Raw genomic sequence first — 19,715 nt, 5'->3', positions numbered from 1 at the left:
ACAACCCCAGCTACTTTAGGACTCTTTGGACTTCTTGGAGATAATGATTCTCAATCGGACTGGCCTGGTACAACAGTGAACTTTTCAAAATTACCCGTCTGAGTACTCTGGTCACACTCCAGTTTGAAACACACGAACTCTGGGGCTAAATTATGGAATTGAGTCCAAAGCCATCACGGAATCCCAAGGTTCAAACGAATAGGCCTGCCCTAACATTTACAAGACTGGGGCAAGGGCACCATACACTAAATATTTAAATGATATAAATCAAGATAACAGCTAAATAAAATATACCCTATCCTCCGCCTTAACAAATATACCTTCATAAAGACCCAGAAGGCAGATTCAAATATGGAATTCTTGGGCTTCTTGAGTTCTATGTAGGAAGGCGGCAAAAGAATGAGAGCCAGTCCTCTGTCCCTGGTCCTTCCTTCCTTCCCCAGCCCCAGGCTGCAAGGTGCACTGAGGGGGCCTATGGTCAAATTCAGATACATACCCACGGTGGCACAGTCCGTCTTTAGTGTGTCCAAGCCCTGGAAACAGGTCTAGTGCGCCAAGAAATTCCAAGGTCTTATATATTTAATGACAGTTCTGAACAGTGGTTCTCAACTGGGGGCAATTTTGCCCCTCAGGGAACAGTTGGCAATTTGTAGTGGTATTCGGCTTGTCACAGCTTGCGGAGGGGGGTGTTAGAGCATCTAGTGGGTAGAGGCTGGGGATGCTACTAAACATCCTACAAGGTACAGGACAACAACAACAAGTGTTATCTGACCCAATATTAAGAGTGCCAAGACTGAGATATCCTGCTGTAGAAGGACACAATACTGCTCAAGATCACATACAGGCACGCCTTGGAGATATTGGGGGCTTGGTTCCAGACCCCTGCAATAACGTGAATATTGCAATAAAGGAAGTCAGATTAATTTATAGTTTTGTTTACACTATATGAAAGTCCAGTAAGTGTGCAACAGCATCAAGTCTAAAAAAATGTACACACCTTAATTTAAAAATACCTTATTGCTAAAAAATGCTAACCATCATCTGGGCTTTCAGCCAGTCGTAATTACTGATCACAGATCATAACGTAATGATAATAACAAAGCTTGATATACTGAAAGAATTACCAAAAATGTGGCACAGAGAGTGAGCAAAGTGAGCAAAGGCTGTTGGAAAAATGGTGCCAACAGACGCGCTTGATCAGGGTTGCCACAAACCTTCAATCCGTCAAAAAATGCGACATCTGCCAAGCATGATAAAGTGAAGTGCAACAAAATGAGGTATGCCTCTATTTAAATTCCTTAACCCTGTTCTAGAAGGAGGGGTAAGGTTCACCCTCCTGGCTCCACAGACTCTTTCCCCCTCAGGAGAGCTGGCTTGAGGAGGGGCAGACAGGGTCTTCTAAAGTATGGGGCCCAGGGCCAGGAACTCCCTTGCCCAGGAGGGAGGGCAGTGCTGGGAATGAACCTCCGGGGTCCTCTAAACTGGCAGGACAACAAAGGCCTTCCACTGACCAAAACAGGGGGATGCCCAGGCTTCATCTGAATAGCTCAAGAGAGAACCAAGCCCCTGTCCCAGGCCGTTCTTTGCATCCATGGGCTGGCTGGTTCGGGGGCTGGATCCTTGCCAAGTACTCCCGATGAACTGAAACCTGAGTCTCTAACTTCCTGGAACCCAAAGAAACTTAGACCTTGAGCAAAGGCCCTTTGGCTGGCATGCACACATTTATCCAACTCTCTATTGGCATATGCCTGGAGAATACTAGTAAGTATAAGCAGCAAAATTACAAATATGTGCACTTTCGAGAGGACGATAAAAAATGTGGATTGTGCATCTCTGGTAGAGGAAGCCTTGGAGTCTGAGGATCTAAATAAATAAATAAAGCTTAACACAGATGTGGCTGAAGCACTCCCTGCCCTGGTGTCACTGTGGCCTTGGATTAGGTCTCAGTATTTTGTCATCCTCACCACTGAATCCTGCCGACTGAGGGAAATACGGATCTCATGGTGAAGAGTTCTCAGGAAGTGGGGAGGATTTAAAGATCCCACAAAGCAAACAGAACACAAGTCCCCAGCAAGCAGAGCTCTTTTTCCTGGATGTCTGCCCCTTCTTGGCCCCTATCGGGGTCTCCTTGTCTCCACTTTTCTTTTCAGGACACTTTTCCCATCTCCTCTTTGGAGTCAAGTAGGGTCCAGCCCTTTGCCTCAATTTTCCTGCTTTCGTGGGCAAGAACTCCTGCAAGCCACAGGTCCTCAAAGCGAGGTCCCAGGCCAGCAGCACCGGTGCTACCTGGGAACAAGTCAGGAATGAAAGTTCCAGAACCACAGCAACCTGCAATTTAACGAGCCCTTTGGGTGACTCTAATGCACACTTCCGCTTTAAGGTAACTTCATCCCACCTCCAAAAACAGTTTAGTCAACTTTGTAGGTGTTCAGTCAGGCATGCCCTGTCAGGGTGGAAGATGAAGATGCCTACTCTCCTCCATGCCCCCAGCGTGGTTTACTTTAAAATATCAACTTTTTTGGGGCGCCTGGGTGGCTCAGTCGGTTAAGCGTCTGACTTCGGTTCAGGTCATGATCTTGCGGTTTGTGAGTTCAAGCCCCGCGTCGGGCTCTGTGCTGACAGCTCGGAGCCTGGAGCCTGCTTCACATTCTGTGTTTCCTTCTCTCTCTGCCCCTCCCCTGCTCATGCTCTGTCTCTCTCTGTCTCAAAAATAAATAAAACATTAAAAAAAATTTTTTTAAACTATAAAAAAATAAATATCAACTTTTTTTTTAAGTTTATTATTCTTTTTTTGAGAGAGAGAGAGAGAGAGAGCGAGCAGGGGAAGGGGCAGAGAGAGAGAGGAGAGAGAGAATCCCAAGCAGGTTCTGCCCTCCCCAGGTGGGGCTTGAACCCAGGAACCATAAGATCATGACCTTAGCCGAAACCAAGAGTCCCATGCTCAACAGACTGAGCCACCCAGGCGCCGCCCCCTTCCTATGGCCTATCAAACTAGCCTCCCTGCAAAAGTGTGTGCGGAGAAAGGTGGATAGGATTCTCAAAGCCGTATCGTTGCAAACAAATTCACATTCACTGTAAAAAAAAAAAATAAATAAAAAAATAAAAAAAAATTCTACGAGAACCTAGCAGAAGTTAAATTTGCACCCCAAAGGTGCCAGAGTCTCCTATCCATCTTTCTAGACATTTCGGAGCACACAGTGAATATGTTTATCCTTTAATAACATACACACACAAGTAGTTTGTGTTTTTGCTCATTTCATAACAAATTTGGAAATATCTTTCTGGAAGACTAAGCAATATTCCGGCGTTTGGAGGTATAAATTGTGTGCCCATTCTGCCCTCCTCCCCGACCGCTGGGGCAGGAGGGCCGCACGAAACACGAGAGACGTGCAGAAGTCAGTCAGCTGACGTTTTGGGATTCTCACCGGTTGTGGCCTTCTCGGTCTAACAGGAAAACTGTGAAGAGAACACAGAGTTCCTCTAGCCAGATTACCAACTCTATGTGCTAAGGACTAAAACAACCGCAGGGAAGAAAAGGCAAGGGCAGGGATTCAGATGCGCCGACCTTACACACCCTCAGAAACCCAAGAAACAAGACACACATGAAAACCACAAAGAGCAACCAGCTTGACGCATCCCAATTTCCAAGCAACAGAGGAGACAAGGTCATTATAACCGATGACATTTCCAGACAAAGTGACTTAAGAAATTAAAGGCGTGCCACGTATACCTCATTTTCCCAGGTTCGCGTACTGCAATCCACAGGCTGGAAGGGAATGGCTGATTTTTTCCACAGTTCCATGTTTCTGGGCGTTTTCGAGCCGCGGGGCGGAGGGAGCCGGCGGCGCGGGACGCAAGGTTCCCCACACCGCCCCTTAGTCCCGCCCCCGGTCGTTCCAGGCCACTCGCGTGCCAAAGCCCTGTGGGGCGCGGGCTGAGCGCGGGGGACGATTGGTTCCGGGCCAGGGTGGGCGGAGCCAGAGTTTCGGCCTTTAAGAGCGCGCGGCGCGGCCACCCCGGTTTGCGTCGGCGTCTTCTGCGGCGTCCTCCGGTGTCCTCGGAGCCCTCGAAGCTCGGACCGGACCCCGAGAGTCATGGAGATGAAGGCCGTGTGCGTGCTGAAGGGCCAGGGCCCGGTGGAGGGCACCATCCACTTCGTACAGAAGGCAAGGGCTGGGGCGGAGGCCGGCGGGAAGGCCGCGCGCGCTCACCTGTGCCCCGGAGCGCCGGCCCGCCGGGCCTCGAGCCGCCTTCGTCACGCCCCCGCCGCGCGGAGTCTGCGGGTTCGCGCCGCCCGAGGCCTCTGCCCCGCGGCGGTGCGGCGGCCGAGTGCTGAGTCACCGGGCGGGCCGGGCAGGGGCGGCGGTGCGTGGCTAGGCCTGGGCAGGGGTGCAGGGAAGGAGCCTCGGGCGGCCCCGGGGGTGCTTGGAGAGCGCGGACGGAGGCCGGCTGCCCCGAGGGCCTGGGCCGGCGCCGCCGCGTCGGTAGGCCGGGGCGGAGACGTGACGTTTTTGCAGAGGCTGTGGCCCTTCCTTGCGGGGTCGTTTTCTGGGTCCTGAAGCTCGTGCAGATTCGGAGTTGCGCAGTCCGGGGCCTGGCCGCCCTTGAGGTTCGGGAATGGGGCGGCGGGGGCGGGGTTGGGGGGGTTGGTGGTGGCGAGTGCGACCGAGCCACCTGGGTATAGTCGCATCCGTTACCCCGCTTTGGGGTTTCCTTTCCGCTCAAGAGGTCTGCAGCTTGCAGCCTGTGGGCACAGCCCGTCCCCATGCGGGTGTTCGTACAGCCCCGGAGCTAAGAGTGGTTTGTATATGGTTAGTTCAGAGGGTCCTAAAAAACAAGAGTCATGCGACTGTACAAAGAAATAAAACCATTGAATCCCTGAAGTACCGATTAGTGAAAGTTTATTGTGCACACACCAAAAGATGGTCGTGAACCGGGAGCACTCAGACTAATTCATGGAACGCGGCTGAGGGGTATATGTTGGCATAAAGCATCTTCTGTAGTGAGAAGGCATTGACTTTATGTTTCGCAGTGATGGGTTATGATTTTAGTTTTCTTAGATGCTAAGAAATTGGTTAGTGGCTACCACATACTGACCTTGGGAAACAGCTTGACTTTTGCTTACCATTTCCACAAGGCATGAATAAGAAACGACCCATGTCAAGCTAGTCTTGCCAAATAAGCCAATTAAGCTTTTGCCTGTATGACTAACTTGGTTTTGTCTGATCAGGGAATTATCAAGGCTGGTCTCCGTTTGTTTTTGATTTTAAGGGGACAGAAACCTTGGCCCCTTGCAGAAAAGTTTGCTGACCCTTGCTCTGGGTCATGGTCTGGCTGTAAAGTCAAAGAAGATGGCCCTGGGCAAAGCTCCTTTTCCTCCTCCAAAGCTCCAGAAGCCAGAGATCTAACCTACTCACTTGGGTGTTTTCCAGACCTGCGATGTTTTACCCTGGGTGCACAGTAGACTCATTTGGGGAGCTTTTAAAAAATGTGATACTGATACTAATTCCAGATCAATTATATCAAAATCTGTCGGCGCAATATGAGCATTGCTGGTTGGCTTTTTTTTTTTTTTTTTTAATGTTTATTTTCAGAGGGAGAGAACCAGTGGGGGGGGGGGGGCAGAGAGAGAGAGAGAGAGAGAGAGAGAGAGAAAGAGAGAAAGAGAATCCCAAGCAGGCCTGGCACTGACATCGCAGCGAGCTTGATGCAGGGCTCTATCTGACGAATTGTGAGATCATGGCCTGAGCTGAGATCGAGAGTCCGAAGCTTAACCCACTAAGACACCCCGGTGCCCCTGAGCATTGCTGGGTTTAGTTTCTACACTAGTACTAATTTGCATCAAGCTTTGAGAACTTTTAGAGGGTAGCGGATGGGATTTTGAGTTGGAAGTCAGGAGACCTGGAGTGTCACTCACCTTGCTTGTCTGGACATTGATTTAACCAAATTTTCTGTAAAGTGGTTTTGAAATTGCTCTACCAACAAGCCCCCTACTGAGATGGTCAAAGAATAAAGTATACAGAAATACTCATTAATTGTATTATGAAACACATGTTTTACAAGGAAGGTGTTTGTCTCCCAAATCTCAGCAAGGTTACGAACTGATGGAAAATTGTCATACTTTGCTTGATAATCATGATATTCAATATATGAATGAGGTTTAATCTTTAAAGGGGCTTACAGAAATGTGAGAGGACAGGAAAAGTAATCTTTGTAAGTGTTCCTGTTTATGAAATTTATGCAAGGGAGTTTAATTTTATCCTTTGAGTGGTTTGCAAATTTTCTGGAAGAGGCTTTTTGGCAGTTGACTAAATTTTGCTGCTTTCATTTGCCAGACTTTGTTTTGCTCCTCTTCTCTCCTTGTGTAATTTTGCCAAAATACTAGAGAATCTAGGCAGCTTCTGAGGGATCCCTTCCCTCTGGCTATGGAGAAATGGCTTCTGCTTTACATTCAGAAGCCGAGCTGTGAATCCATATGTAACTCAGTCTACCCACCTTCCCTGAGCTGCATGTATGACTCCCCTTTTTCAAGTTCCAAACTTCATTTTGGTGGTGCTGTTTGTACCTGATAAAAGATCCTTGTGTAGTTCAGCATTACAGCTCTACGGATATGCAGGTGTGTTAAATTGGAAATAAACCATATTTGTTTGGTTTAGAGAGCGTTTAAAATTTTGGATTAGTGGGGCATCTGGGTGGCTCAGTCAGTTAAGCATGGTTTGTGAGTTCGAGCCCCTCATTTGGCTCTTTGCTGACAGCACGGAGCCTGCTTGGGATTCTGTTTCCCTCTTTGTCTGCCCCTCCCTTGCTTGCTGTCTCTCTGTCAAATTAAATAAAAATAAACTTAAAATATTTTTGGATTAGTTTCCAGTTTTTAAAAATCTGAAATTTTCACCTAGAAGTCCAGATTCCTGGCTTCTTTTTGAAAAATTTGGAGATCTTTTGAAAAATTTGAGCCTTCATTAGCTCAGGACAGCATTCTGCGGGACCAGTTGGTTTATATTCCTTTCGCTTCCCTGACCTGTTTTTATTCATTTAAGACAACAGTGCGGCCCCTGTAGGGCTGTAACTAGGCAGCTTACTGCTGAGCTACTCCCGTGTGCTCTGCCTTTACCCAGGACCCGTGTACAGATGCTGGGAAGACCCTGCCCTTTGTGCTCTTGGTAACACTCTCGTTTTGGTTTTTACAGAATTAAAGCTTATGCTTAGAAAAATTCTAGTGTATCTGTCCTCAAAAAGCAGAGCAAAGAAGGGCAGCAGTTGCCACAGTACTTCCTTTGAGCGGTGCTTTGTATCCAATGGGAAGTCAGATGTTCAAGGCCAGCACCTCTTGTAACTGTTGGCCCTGACTATTAAAAAACAAACCAAGCTAAAAACAAAGACGCCATCACGTGTACTTCTGTGTGTGTTTTATTTTAGTTCCTAAGATCTCTTTGTAGCTATACTAGTTAACTTTCTTTCTTTCTGTATGTAGCTGTATAGTACTGTTACCTATTATTGTTGCCTGCGTGGTGATCCCTATGTGTTTTTCTACCTTTGTGTTTTCATTGCCCTTTCTCTGTGCTGTCAGAGTGGAAAGGTTATCTGGGTTTGAATGCCTAAAATGACTTGAGAAGACAGTACCTTTGGTTAGAGCAGAATCAGTCCCCGGGGACAGTGGGACAGGATATTTTCTGGCTATTAATAAAAAAATATCTCTGGTGGAAACTGATAAATACCCACCTAGGGGGAGAGTGGAGAACCAGGGATCCTAGGTTAGTTGTATATGATTAGTGTCATTTTTCTTTCTTTCTTTCTTTCTTTCTTTCTTTCTTTCTTTCTTTCCTTTTTTTTTTTTTTTTTGGAGGCAAATTTGTATGTTTGCTTTATGGAAGAGGGTCTGCATGAATAAAAAAAGGTGCTATGATGTGTTGACATTTGGGTTAAAAAGTTTGATATATACACCTATTTAGCATGTGCAGATATAGCATTTTCAAAAGTATTTACAAAATAAATAACTTATTCATGTTACATATTTACTGAAAGGGAGTCAATCCCTACAAAGTCTATAATCTACCATTTAAGTGCTCACTCTACTTGCCACTCTGATTAGGTGCTTTTTCTGGGCTATTTTATTTATTTTAATGTTTGTTTATTTTTGAGAGAGAACAAGCAGGGGAGGGACAGAGAGAGAAGAGAGGGGGACAGAGGATTCGAAGCAGGGTCCTAGCTGACAGCAGCGAGCATGATGTGGGGCTTGAACCCAAGAACCATAAGATCATGACCTGAGCGGAAGTCAGATACTCATCCTCAACCCACTGAGCCACCCAGGCGCCACTGGGGTCTTTTATTTAATTGTGATGCTGGCTTCAGGGCTCCTGGGCTGTCTTAGAACAAGGTCACATCTCCCTAGTGTTGGGTCCCTGGCCTGGAACAGTTAAATAGCTCGCTAGAAAGGGGTGGGCCTGGGATTTGGACACAGATCTTTCAACTCCCGTGTTCTTTTCCTGTGACTGGTAAAGATAATTCACCTGTTTTCTTTGTTTAGCAGCACTTGCTCTCTCAAACTTCTTGCACTTTTCTTTGACTAAAGGGCAATGGGCCTGTTGTGGTATCAGGAACCATTACAGGATTGACTGAAGGAGAGCATGGATTCCACGTCCATCAGTTTGGAGATAATACACAAGGTGGGTGTTGTGTTGGTCCAGTGACTCCTACCTGTTTCACATAGTAAGATAAATGTACTGAGTAGAGCTACCCCTTAACATGAAAAAAAAAAGTCAAGATAATATGATTACTAAGGTCGACCTTAGGGAAATGAGCCATAGCACTGGCTTTGGACTCTTTAAGTGTGGAAAGGAAGAGGAAGAAGTTGATGTGGTTTTTGTTTGTTTTTTATGATCATATCTTGATTATAAAAGAGTCTCAAGTATTTTTTTAGAAAACAAAAAAGCTACTTTCTTACTGCCATAGTGATCGCAGGTGTTTGTGAGCTGGGGTTGAGGGTGGGTGCTTCAAGCACAGGGTCTGCATTTATTCGCATCATCCTGTAAGAATAGCTCCATGCTGCCGACGACGCAGGGATCTTAGTGGGACAGAAGTAAAGTCAAATATGAAAAAAGAATGTAAACTCTTGATGCTTTGGATTGAGTTCCATTCATTAGAAGCAGGTTAACAAAAGTTTATGGGTTAAAATGCATTTACCTCTTCTACCGTTTTTGAGTAATCTGAACTGGGTGTTGAGACTTTTTATGGTGAAAACTTGATTCATCTTGCTGGAATTTGTTTTTACTGTTCTGTAATTTAGTTCCTGTAAAAATTGTGATTTAATGACACGCTTTGATCTATTTCAACAATTACTAAAACTCCTCAGGTTGCTCTTTACTTTTTTACTGGCTCTGCTTTGGGAGGTGTGTGCCATGGACTTAACCTTGCTGCTTCCTGTAACCTGTGTGTCTTCTCCCTGGGGGAGCTGGGGAGTAGCTGTAAACAATGGAGACTTTCCGTCACCTGCTGAGGGAAGAGAGCCATGTCACAAAAGCACTTTCTGCATTGTTGTGTTCTGTGAGAAAGGCCTTCCCTGAAGCACAAGAATGCCATTTTTACAGAATATATTCTGAATGCCAACTCCTGGAGTTCTGTGAGGCAACAGCCTTGGCCCTTAGAAGGTGCCATTTTATATTCTGCGGGTACCAAGTAAAGGCCACAGTAGGGCTCCTTGGTAGTGTGTTGCTGGGGAGGTGAGTTTTTGTAGTTAAGGTATGCTACCTTATAAACTACAGTCATAATCCTGGGGTTTTAATGATAGAAGAACCATGAAGATCAAGTCTTGGCCCTCTTGTTTTACGGGGCAGTGAAGAAATCAAAGCCCAGAGAAGGGTATTACCTTTACCGCTGTCACACACACTAGTTAGAACTTGTCCCTACTGCTTGCCTATTTTATTTTGTCTTAAGGTGTTGCTTCCTGTTTTTATGAACCTAGAAGTTATGATGTAGGTCAGTAGTTTCTCTGTTTGAGGTTTTAGTAACGACCAGTTTGTTTTAAGAATTTATTTTGGAATTCTGATTCATAATTTAGCTACCTTTTTGTTTTTGCTTTTGGCAAATAGGCTGTACCAGTGCAGGCCCTCACTTTAATCCTCTATCCAAAAAACATGGTGGGCCAAAAGATCAAGAGAGGTGAGTGACAAAGTGCTTAACTCTTATCAAAAGTATGGCACTGGCTTGTTGGGTCAGAGTGGGTATAGTACTTGCAGATTGCACGCTGACATAACTGAGTAGTCTTCCCCACCTCTGCTCTTGAATTCATTGCCCTCTAGGTAGGCCCTCTATGTATGTATGCCTCCCACCCCGCCCCAAGTAACCCTGTATCCCCAAGTGCTGGAGCGGCTTATTCCCTGGGCTGGTAATTGACAAATGGGGACACTTAAGACGATTTGGTTTTGTAGCATTTATTGAATATAGAACTAATACAAGTGCCAAAGGGAACTAATACAGGAAATGTCATGAATAACAGTACTGTCAACCACTAGCAACATAAACCATCATTGTGAAACATAGGTAGCCTTGTAGATAAAATTGTTACTGAAAATTGAGTGAGTCCATTTGTATGTGTGTTTCCTGAGAGAGCCTTTCAGGAAAATACTAAATTTAAGGACTGGGAGTAATTTATTTTTATAACAGGCCTGGGGCATAGCTTTCTTAGCCATGCCAAGAATTAACAGGCATAACTCAGAATTTACCCTTTGGTACTTTACCTCTGAAATTCTAGATGTGCCCCCATCCCACGATTCTTCCCAGAGTATTACTTTGTAGATTTGAAGCTTTGAAGAGCAATGGGTCTAGAATGTCAGGTTGTTCCTAGTTTGTATGTTCCAAAATTTTGTCATTCTGAAAAAGTGGGTCCTATTTGATACATATTATATCCACCTCTTTGTCCATCCTTATGTATCTGACTCAGTTTTTAATTCAGCTCACAAACTAGCCTGATGGTAAGGTAAATGGAAATCAGTCCTAATCCCTGACCCTTTTTCAATGTTAGGCATGTTGGAGACCTTGGCAACGTAACTGCTGGCAAGGACGGTGTGGCCAACGTGTCTATGGAAGATTCTCTGATTGCACTCTCAGGAGACCATTCCATCATTGGCCGCACGATGGTGGTGAGTTTTCATATAATAGGGTATGCATACAGTTTTTTCTAACAGTCCTATATCTTCTCACGATTTCATGATTATTGATCCTGATCCACATACATTGTACTTTTAGTTCAGATTAGGAAAAGCAGTTAACCTATTGATGACAGTGACGATGAATTAATGATCTAGGTTGGTTATGAACACTATTCTGCTAAGATGCAGTAGTAAAGTAGGTTACGTTTGATCATGTTAGATCCATATTGTGGAAGCAGAAGTCGTCTTTGTCTGGTTTTTGAATGGCCGTATTTTCTTGCCACGATTGAATGTCCCCCCTCCCCCCCCTTGTAGTTAAACAGAACATTTTGTTAGGTCTAAAATCTGAGACAGGCCTCAGTATTCCTTATTCGCATCTGCAGGTTATGGTCACTTGTCTAACACGTGGAAGGGACTGCCTGGGAGCTGCATCTGGTTCTCACAAACACCAAGTAGTCTAGGCTCTCTGTTGCCTGTAGTCCATTCTTTACAGCTGACCCTTGACTTTTCTTCAGCTGTAGTTGTGAGGCAGAAAAATCATCGATCAGTGTTAGATGAGCCAAATTGAAAATGCTGTTATTTAAATAGTCCTGAGATATTTTTAAGATCATTTAGACTTCTAGTTCATTAGGCACAATTTTGAGTTTTTAAAATTCACTTTCCTTTTCTTTTCTCTCCAAAACAATGTTTATTGTAAGAGAATAAGTGTAATTGAGGCCATGAACATGTCTCACGGAGGGTTAACATTGGCATGTGGTGGCCTAGAAGAGTCGTTGGGGTTTTAGCGATAGCAGCTCAAACCTAGCATGGACAGTTAACTTCCATCTGAATCAACAAGTGAAAGCTTTGAGTAGTAGTTGTTGCTATTTTTTACTACTAAAGATTAGCGTATTTCCCTGCTAGGAATTATTTTAACACGGTGTTTTCTAACATTAAGTGGTTCTTAAAAGTCTTTTGGGTATTGTTGGGAAGAGGCGGTAATTACTTGCTAGCACTAAGTATGTTAATGTTCTTAAAACTTTTTAAAGGTTCACGAGAAACGAGATGACTTGGGCAAAGGTGGAAATGAAGAAAGTACGCAAACGGGAAACGCTGGGAGTCGTTTGGCTTGTGGTGTCATTGGGATCGCCAAGTAAATATTCCCTAGGATGTGATCTGAGTCCTAGTAACTCCTATGTTATCTTGCTAGTTGTAGAAATTTAACTTGATAAACATTAAACACTGTAACTTTAAAAGTGTAATTTGTGTGACTTTTTAATTGCTTTAAGTACCTGTAATGAGAACTGATTTATGATCACTTGGAAGATTTGTATAATTTTATAAAACTCCTATTCAGTTAAAATGTCTGTTTCAATGATCTCTGTATTTTGCCAGGCTTAATAATCATGGGTATTAAACTTCATTGTCTGAATTTCTTCAATTCTCATTCAAGCCCGCAATAAACAAATATACCTTATGGCACTGAATTTTGAACCTAGTGAAGTATCCAGATTGAAACTCAAAATTAGCTCTTGATACCCTACATAGAGTTTGAACAGAACAGATTTAGTAGTAGGTTGACAGGTATTACATGTTTCATAGAGGTCACTTTTCAAAGTGTTTTAAATGATGTTTAAATTTTTAGCAGCCGGTCTTTTAGCTAAGACTAACCTCAATTTAAATCTTGGACAAATATCTTTTGTCAGCTTCAGGGAAATTAAGATGGTCTCTCTGATTAGCTCCTCAGCATTTTGACTCAGTAAGATTAAATTACCTACCTGCCACAGGGGCACATACTTCTCTCCATACACACATGAACAGTTACTCCATCTGTGCCAGTCTGCTTTCACATTAGCCATTTAAAGAAATCTACCATAGCATTTTAAGATGGAACCAAGGAAATGTTTAAATGTGGGTTATGCCTAAGGATTTATACATCAAATTAGTAAATTTAAGGCTAGTTCTCTTATCGTAAGTACTTGCTATGTACCTATGAGAAACTGCTTTTAAATGAATGTTAACCTATTTCAGATTTGACTCTGGAGCACAGTCGTTTCTTGAGAGTTGCAGAACATTATTTCTAACAGAGAAACCAGAAAGAAGCTACAGTTCTGATTGATCATAAATATATGATATACTTAATCAAATGTAGGATATCGCTTGGGAGGGGAAAAGCAAATTTGGAAAAGGACAATTTGTAGTGCTTTCAAAGTTTTAAAATTGGTGATAAAGAATATGCTCAGAATAAGTGGTTAAAATCAGTCAGGATTTAAAAATATGAACAGATTTCACTAATGTGCAATTTGGAGTACATACGTGGGATAGGACTCAAATATAGGGACCTGCTTGTGACCTTTCAATTCTCCAGTGTAATCACTACCACTTGGTACTTGGGGGGGGGGGGGGCTTGTCATGTGCAAATTGGATGATCCCAATACTTACAATTGGAAACACGGGTTTTTTAAATCCCTGAAATCTGACCACTAAATGATCACATGTATGTTTCTTTCCAGAAGCAGTTTCAGTTAGGACTTTTTAAAACCTCTCCGTGGGCCAACATCAAACAAAGGACAAGTTTTATCATTTAAGTGCAGATACGAACCTGGATTTTTTTCTCATTTTCTAAAGTCAGGAACACAAGAACATTGTCCTAGATACATTCTCCCTGTCAAAACCAAGATCTTGCTGCAGAGTACTATTTAAGAACCAAAGTAATAAAGCAGCTTCGCCTGGGGATGAGGGCAAAGAAAAAGTTACTGCTCAACACACTGAATGAAACGAGGACAGTTTAAAAATGTAATTTAGGGGGGAAAAAAAGCTTCAACAAGGCCATAAATACTTGGATTGTGTGGTCTTTTCCTTGGCACTGAGTAAAGCAGTTTTATGGAACTGCTTTTCTGAACTATTTCAGACACAGGTTTGATTTGGCTTTGGATGACTTCATGTAATAGTTCTTGGATAACCTACATCTATTTTTCCTAGTAAACCCAACAATTTTAAGCAAAAGAGAAAATACTTTATATGTTCTCATATGTGACAAAAAGTTCAGTCTACCTCTGCCCAGCAGGGGAGTTTAAAAAATGGTAAAGAAAGGCAACAGGCAAAGCCTATATTATAGGAAACAATAGGTTGCTTTTAAGTCCTTAAAACATATAAGACAAAAAGCTTTTAGGTTGCAAATTTAACCTTGATTTCTTTCACCCTTTTGAAAAATTTAATGGGATGGTAAGAAAACATTCAACCTTCTAAATAAGTAATACCCAGGCAATCGGATAATTTTATAGTACAAACGGGTACTCTGGGATCCAGTTTCCTCCCCCCAGCAAAATTTCTCTTTACAAATTAATTAGGGCAACATTTACCACAAAGCCAATGGCAAAAAAGAAATCCTTGATTGAACTGCGAAACTAACAAGCTTTTCCATTAACATTAAAACCATGAACCTTTACACCTTATGATTGAAATGCTAAAAATAAAAAGTATTACAAATGAAGTGTTTGAGAGTAACTACATAAAGATGTCTATTTCCATCAAGTAAACAAGTCTAATTTAGACTCCAATACAGTATTAACAGCTCAAACTTTGATAGTGAACAATCCTTTTCCACCTTAATGCAGTGTAGGAAGAATAGCACACATTAAAGTTTGTTATGAAAATAGAGTTTATTAAAAACATCCCTATTGTTTTGAGGAGCTTTCACCGTTACCTTGTCTTAAATTAAAAAAAAAAAAAAATAGAGAGCACTTCTAATTACGATTTGTAAACTTTTTAAAGTCAAAACTTTTAAAAAGTTACAGCAAAAAGGGTAATATTTATTCATATTTTCAGTATTTTTTGTTATTTTGTGGCTATTTTTAAATAGAAGGGAAGCAATCAAATTGCTTACAATTCCCCACCAACTACTGCGGGGCTGTGATATAGCAGGAGCAAATATAATACAGCATCTGTACACCTCAAGCTCTACACTCCAGAAGCGTCACTGTCACATTTTGACAAATTCCAGTCTCTAACGAGGAGCCTCTGCTGCTGAGCCAGAATCCTTTTCGGGTTCAACGGATGAGGTAGCCTCAGCAGGTAACTCTTCAGAAGATTTTACAACTGCAGACTCAGACTCCCCCTTATCAAGTTCTGAAACAGTGTCTACGTCTCCCACTTGGCTACCGGGAGGTTCAACGGTTTTGTTACCACCTGCCCTGTCTGTCACCTCAGGCTTCTCCTTTCCTCGGTTTTCTTCCTTCTCTCTACGAGACTCTCTATCTCTAGAATCTCTCTCTCTGTCTCGATGCCCACTAGAGCGTCTATTTCTCTCTTCCAAGTCTCTGTGCCTGTCCCGGTCAGGGCTCCTTCTTCCCCACTCTCTCCTTTCACGATTGCTATTATCTCTATCATCATTACGGTTCCCATACCGTTCCCGGTCATTTTCCACCCTATTTCCAAAAGATCTTCTTCCAAACCTCTCTTGGTCTCTACCTGAATTGAACTGCTGCCTGTTATCGTTTCTAAACGGTTGTGGTTGCTGCTGAGCCGGTGGCGGCTGCTGAGCTGGTGGCGGCTGCTGTGGCTGTGGCTGTGGCGGTGGCGGCTGCTGTGGCTGTGGCTGTTGCTGCCTCCCGTCTCTGTCTTCGGGACCCCCTGGGCCTGGCCCCGGGCCCCCAAGCCCTGGCATTCCCCCAGGCCTAACAAAGGGGCCATGCGGTGGAAAGGGGCCTTTCATTCCATGAGGTGGAGGCATTCCAAAGCCCCCGGGGCCTGGCGGTGGACCTCTATGCATCATGTGCGGTGGCATGGGACGAGGTGGCATCAAAGGAAATCGCTGTAAATGAGGTGGAGGCATTCCTGGAGGACGCTGAAGTGGGATTAGGCCAGGTCGGGCACCAAGGAGACCAGTGGATGGTGCTTGGAGCCCAATTACAGGACCAGGTGCAACTCCTTGAGTACCTAAAAGAGAGTAATAAAAATTGTCTATAAAATAATGCAGAAGATGGCATTCTGGTTTCAACTGTTTCCTGTGGAGCCTGAATCAAAATGAAGTTCAACCCAGAATCTTCAAAGTTGTCTGCCAGTCTACCTGCGCAAAACTCAACGTGAGGCCAACAACCCATAGCATGTAGTCTTAAAGATAGATTACATACTATATAAAGATATGTATTAGTGTGTAGATGATGAGGATCTGATAATGGCAGAGGTCAAAGTAAGATGGAAAAGGACACTGCAATATACCAATTTTTGGAAAGAGTATGTCCATCACTAGTGGTTGGTAAAAATACTTTAAACACTCAAAATACTTACGACATTTGAGAAAGACAATGTACGGGTCCTCATGACACAAAGAGCTGAACTATGCTATGTGAGCCAACTGAAGGCCATCTCAGGTGTACTCTTAGGAAATTTTACACTTTTAAGTCTTAACTTACTGGAAAAAAATAGGGTCACTAACCCAGAAAATCCACTGAAGAGGGAGGTCTCCGATTCCATGTCATTAAAATGCCTTATTAAACGGTAAACATCACTTGAACAGTAAAGCTTATAAAATAAAGATCAACACACCAGTGGGGAGTTTATTTTTACAGGTCCTTTTTCAAAGCACACCCTAAGGCATAAACCTGCTAGGCCGAAATGATGGAATTATGCTGAAAAGTCCGGCCATTCACTTTCTATTCATTCCTCCTAAGGTGGCGAGACCAATGAAGTCGGTGCTGTTGAAGGTGACAAGGACTTCACTGGTTTTATTTCCTGTTTTCATGAGGGTTGGCTCAGGTTTTGGTGTTAAGTCCTACAAATAAAACCACCCATCCTTTAAAACGATACGGCAAAATAGTACAGATTCGGTTTTGGTTCACCACTTCAGTAACAGAATGACATCATCCCCCTCTCTATTTCTTTGCAAATATCAACACCACAAGGCAAACACTATGACGAATAGGAGTTACTCTAACAATGGAAAATGTTCCATTGTCAGAATATATTATTTACCCATGTACTGCATGCAGAAAGGCCTTTGAGCAAGTTAGGGGCTATGACTCTCAACCACCGATGGTAAGAGAAATGCTTTTGGGACACTGATACCCAATACTTTAATAGGAAGTTTTCTTGCCCCCTCCCCCGACAGCAGGTTATTTTATGTTGACAGAACCACTTCTTCATGTGTGCTTTAGCATACATTAAACAAGTCCTGCTTGCTCCTAAATTTTCTGTATCGGCAATACTAAACCTAAACAAGAGTTTCTACTTCAGTTTCGGATCCTCACAACATGTGGTCCAATCCCATTCTGTCCGATTTAAGGACTAAATAGAATGGACCTGAAAATCTACATATACCAGTTTATAACTCACCAGCTGTGGTATTTACTTAAACACAATACCTTCTTTCAAATGCTTACAATGAAGTCTATTATGTCTGGTGAAATACAATCTCACTTAAGAATGACCTTGGACGTGTGCCTCAGAAACAGTACCTGCCTCTTGTGGAGATTAAGTGGGATAAAATACATAAGACTGAGCTCAGAGCCTTGTCCACAGTTAAATGCTGAAATTTTCACATCTATCTTGACAGATGATAAATATCCTAACATTAAATATCTGACTTCGCAAAACTGAATGCATTTTTCATTTATGATAGGATCTTATTAACCTCTTGTGGTCGGTCCCCCAATACCCACCATAGTTTAAAGTCCAGGACTTTGACAGCTGGGAAAAATGTGAATACACCGAGCTTCTACGTGTCAGGTCTTAATTTTAAAAATGCAAATGACTTCAGTAAGAAGCTAGAAATTATGGAGTGGATAAATGAAGCAAAGACCTAGTTGCTTCACACACTCTTCAGACGTTCCTTAGGAAAACCCCAATGAACATATACAGAACCACCACCTATATACCGTATTTCAGATTGAATAAATCCAATGGCAAACATTCCTATTGTTTAGTAAACTTTTACTGAGTGCATACCATACAGTGGGACAGCAAAAGCCCCTAAGATATGTCCTTGCTCTCACTTTTAAAAGGAATCAGTACTGGGGCGCCTGGATGGCTCAGTTGAGCATCCAACTCTTGATTTCGTCTCAGGTCACGATCTCACGGTTCGTGAGTTCAAGCCCCGAGTTGGACTCTGTGCTGACAATGTGGAGCCTGCTTGGATTCTCTCTCTAACCCATCCCCACTCACTAGCTCTCTCAAAATAAGCAAAGATTTAAAAAAAAAAAGTTAAAATAAAAGGAATCCGTCCCAACATTTACAGACTATACCTCAAAACAACATAAAATGTATGTACCCCATTACTGCCCTTTAAACAAAGAAATCCTGCACAGATGCACTTAAACAAATTGAACTTTACTTTCCCACCAGTCCTTAAGGAGTAAAATGACCACTGAGGTGGGATTAGACCTTTTTCAGAGATTTGAGTACTTGTTTATAGGGTTAAGAGACCAATGCCAAATTTTTAAGTAACACTAGAAAAATGTGGAAGAGGTTCAAAGCATCTTATTGTTGTTAAAGAATTAAGTTCAGATGAACCTTTAAGAGGAAACGATGACTCTTACAGGACAATGGAAAGGTCCTGTTTCTTGATTTACCCAGGAAGACTGACTTCCTCAGCTACCAATCTGACAGTGGCCAAAGGATGTATGGCCACCTCGCCCTTGTGCCAATCAGACAAAACGGGCAATCATTCTCCATAAAACATAAACCTGTCTCTAGGAACACAGCTCTTAAGTCCTTCATAACATGCATCTGAGAGTGCACGGACATCGATTTGATAGGGTTAACATTTACAGTCATATATTTAAACTACCTACAAAGCAGTATTTTTATACAGAAAAATTATTGCCTAATTTGATTCTGTATGTATGGATATTTGTATTTGCCTAATACTATACACTCAAATCCCTTCCCTCATTTGTAAATAAGTGGATTTCCTTCTAATCCTTCATGAACCAACATTTACAGATTCCCCTGACAGAATATCCAACCCCATAGTCCTAAACGTTGGCTTTCAGGCCACAAAAGTGATAAAAGTGTGGATTACAATTTTTTTTTCCTGTAGTGGACAAGTATTGCTTTAATAAGTTATATTTAACTAAAAATATACCAGGTGGCATAAAGCCCTAGATAGGCATGCTAGCTGAATTTCATTTTTAATTAGGAAAGCAGACGTTATGCATATTCAATGGACTGTATAGTGAGTTACCCAGGTCTAAAGGGCATTCAAACCAATTATTCATTTTATCTGGAAGTATGACATGCAATGTCACTGCCAAGTTTTCTAGAGTTGCAAGTTAAAAAGAATTCACACATATTGAACATCTGAACTTTATTAACTCATTTCATGTGCTGGAGATAAAACAAGGCCCTCTCCTTTAAACAGGACATAGCCTAAGTAGAAAGAAACTGCTGGAAGAGATGGCACGAGCTAGTATTGGTGACAGAGGTGGAAGTGATTAAGCTGGTGGGCATGAGTCTCAGTGCAAGTCCTAGAGCGTTTGAATAGGGTCTTGAAAGAAAGGGCGGAAAGACATCACTGGTCAAGAGAACTGCAACAGAATGTCTTTTGCCAAGAGAGAAACAAATACAGAAGATGAGGTTTGTTACTGAAGTAGT

The 19,715-nt window shown here is 42.8% G+C and overlaps 2 protein-coding genes and 1 long non-coding RNA gene across 5 annotated transcripts in view; 1 reads left to right on the top strand and 2 right to left on the bottom strand.

The window, feature by feature from the left end:
- LOC105260899 overlaps positions 1 to 3,885 on the bottom strand; it is an 81,012-nt gene extending 77,127 nt beyond the window's left edge. Inside the window, exon 1 of the long non-coding RNA XR_006584847.1 lies at positions 3,731 to 3,885. This is a non-coding gene — a long non-coding RNA (uncharacterized LOC105260899). The remainder of the gene's footprint in view (positions 1 to 3,730) is intronic.
- Positions 3,886 to 4,006: 121 nt separating this feature from the next.
- Positions 4,007 to 12,546, top strand: SOD1 (superoxide dismutase 1). The gene is made up of 5 exons (XM_006935922.4): positions 4,007 to 4,166; positions 8,570 to 8,663; positions 10,086 to 10,155; positions 11,018 to 11,135; positions 12,173 to 12,546. Exons 1-5 carry the CDS (start codon positions 4,095 to 4,097, stop codon positions 12,278 to 12,280), a joined length of 462 nt encoding a protein of 153 aa, XP_006935984.1. The 5' UTR covers positions 4,007 to 4,094; the 3' UTR covers positions 12,281 to 12,546.
- Positions 10,412 to 19,715, bottom strand: part of SCAF4 (SR-related CTD associated factor 4) — a 65,035-nt gene continuing 55,731 nt past the window's right edge. For all 3 annotated transcript variants that reach the window (XM_023238818.2, XM_023238820.2, XM_023238819.2), the window contains exon 20: positions 10,412 to 16,061. In XM_023238818.2, the coding sequence (XP_023094586.1) occupies positions 15,130 to 16,061 (932 nt within the window). In that variant the 3' untranslated portion in view covers positions 10,412 to 15,129. The remainder of the gene's footprint in view (positions 16,062 to 19,715) is intronic.

This window comes from Felis catus, chromosome C2 (genome assembly GCF_018350175.1).
Source record: "Felis catus isolate Fca126 chromosome C2, F.catus_Fca126_mat1.0, whole genome shotgun sequence".
NCBI lineage: Eukaryota > Metazoa > Chordata > Mammalia > Carnivora > Felidae > Felis > Felis catus.
This window is presented reverse-complemented; position numbering and strand designations above follow the sequence as displayed.

Coding starts and splice junctions, on each gene's coding strand:
- SOD1 (XM_006935922.4), top strand. CDS start 4,095: ATGGAGATGAAGGCCGTGTGCGTGCTGAAGGGCCAGGGCCCGGTGGAG. Junction 8,664..10,085: donor GTTTGGAGATAATACACAAG/GTGGGTGTTGTG, acceptor TTTGGCAAATAG/GCTGTACCAGTGCAGGCCCT. Junction 10,156..11,017: donor GGGCCAAAAGATCAAGAGAG/GTGAGTGACAAA, acceptor TTTCAATGTTAG/GCATGTTGGAGACCTTGGCA.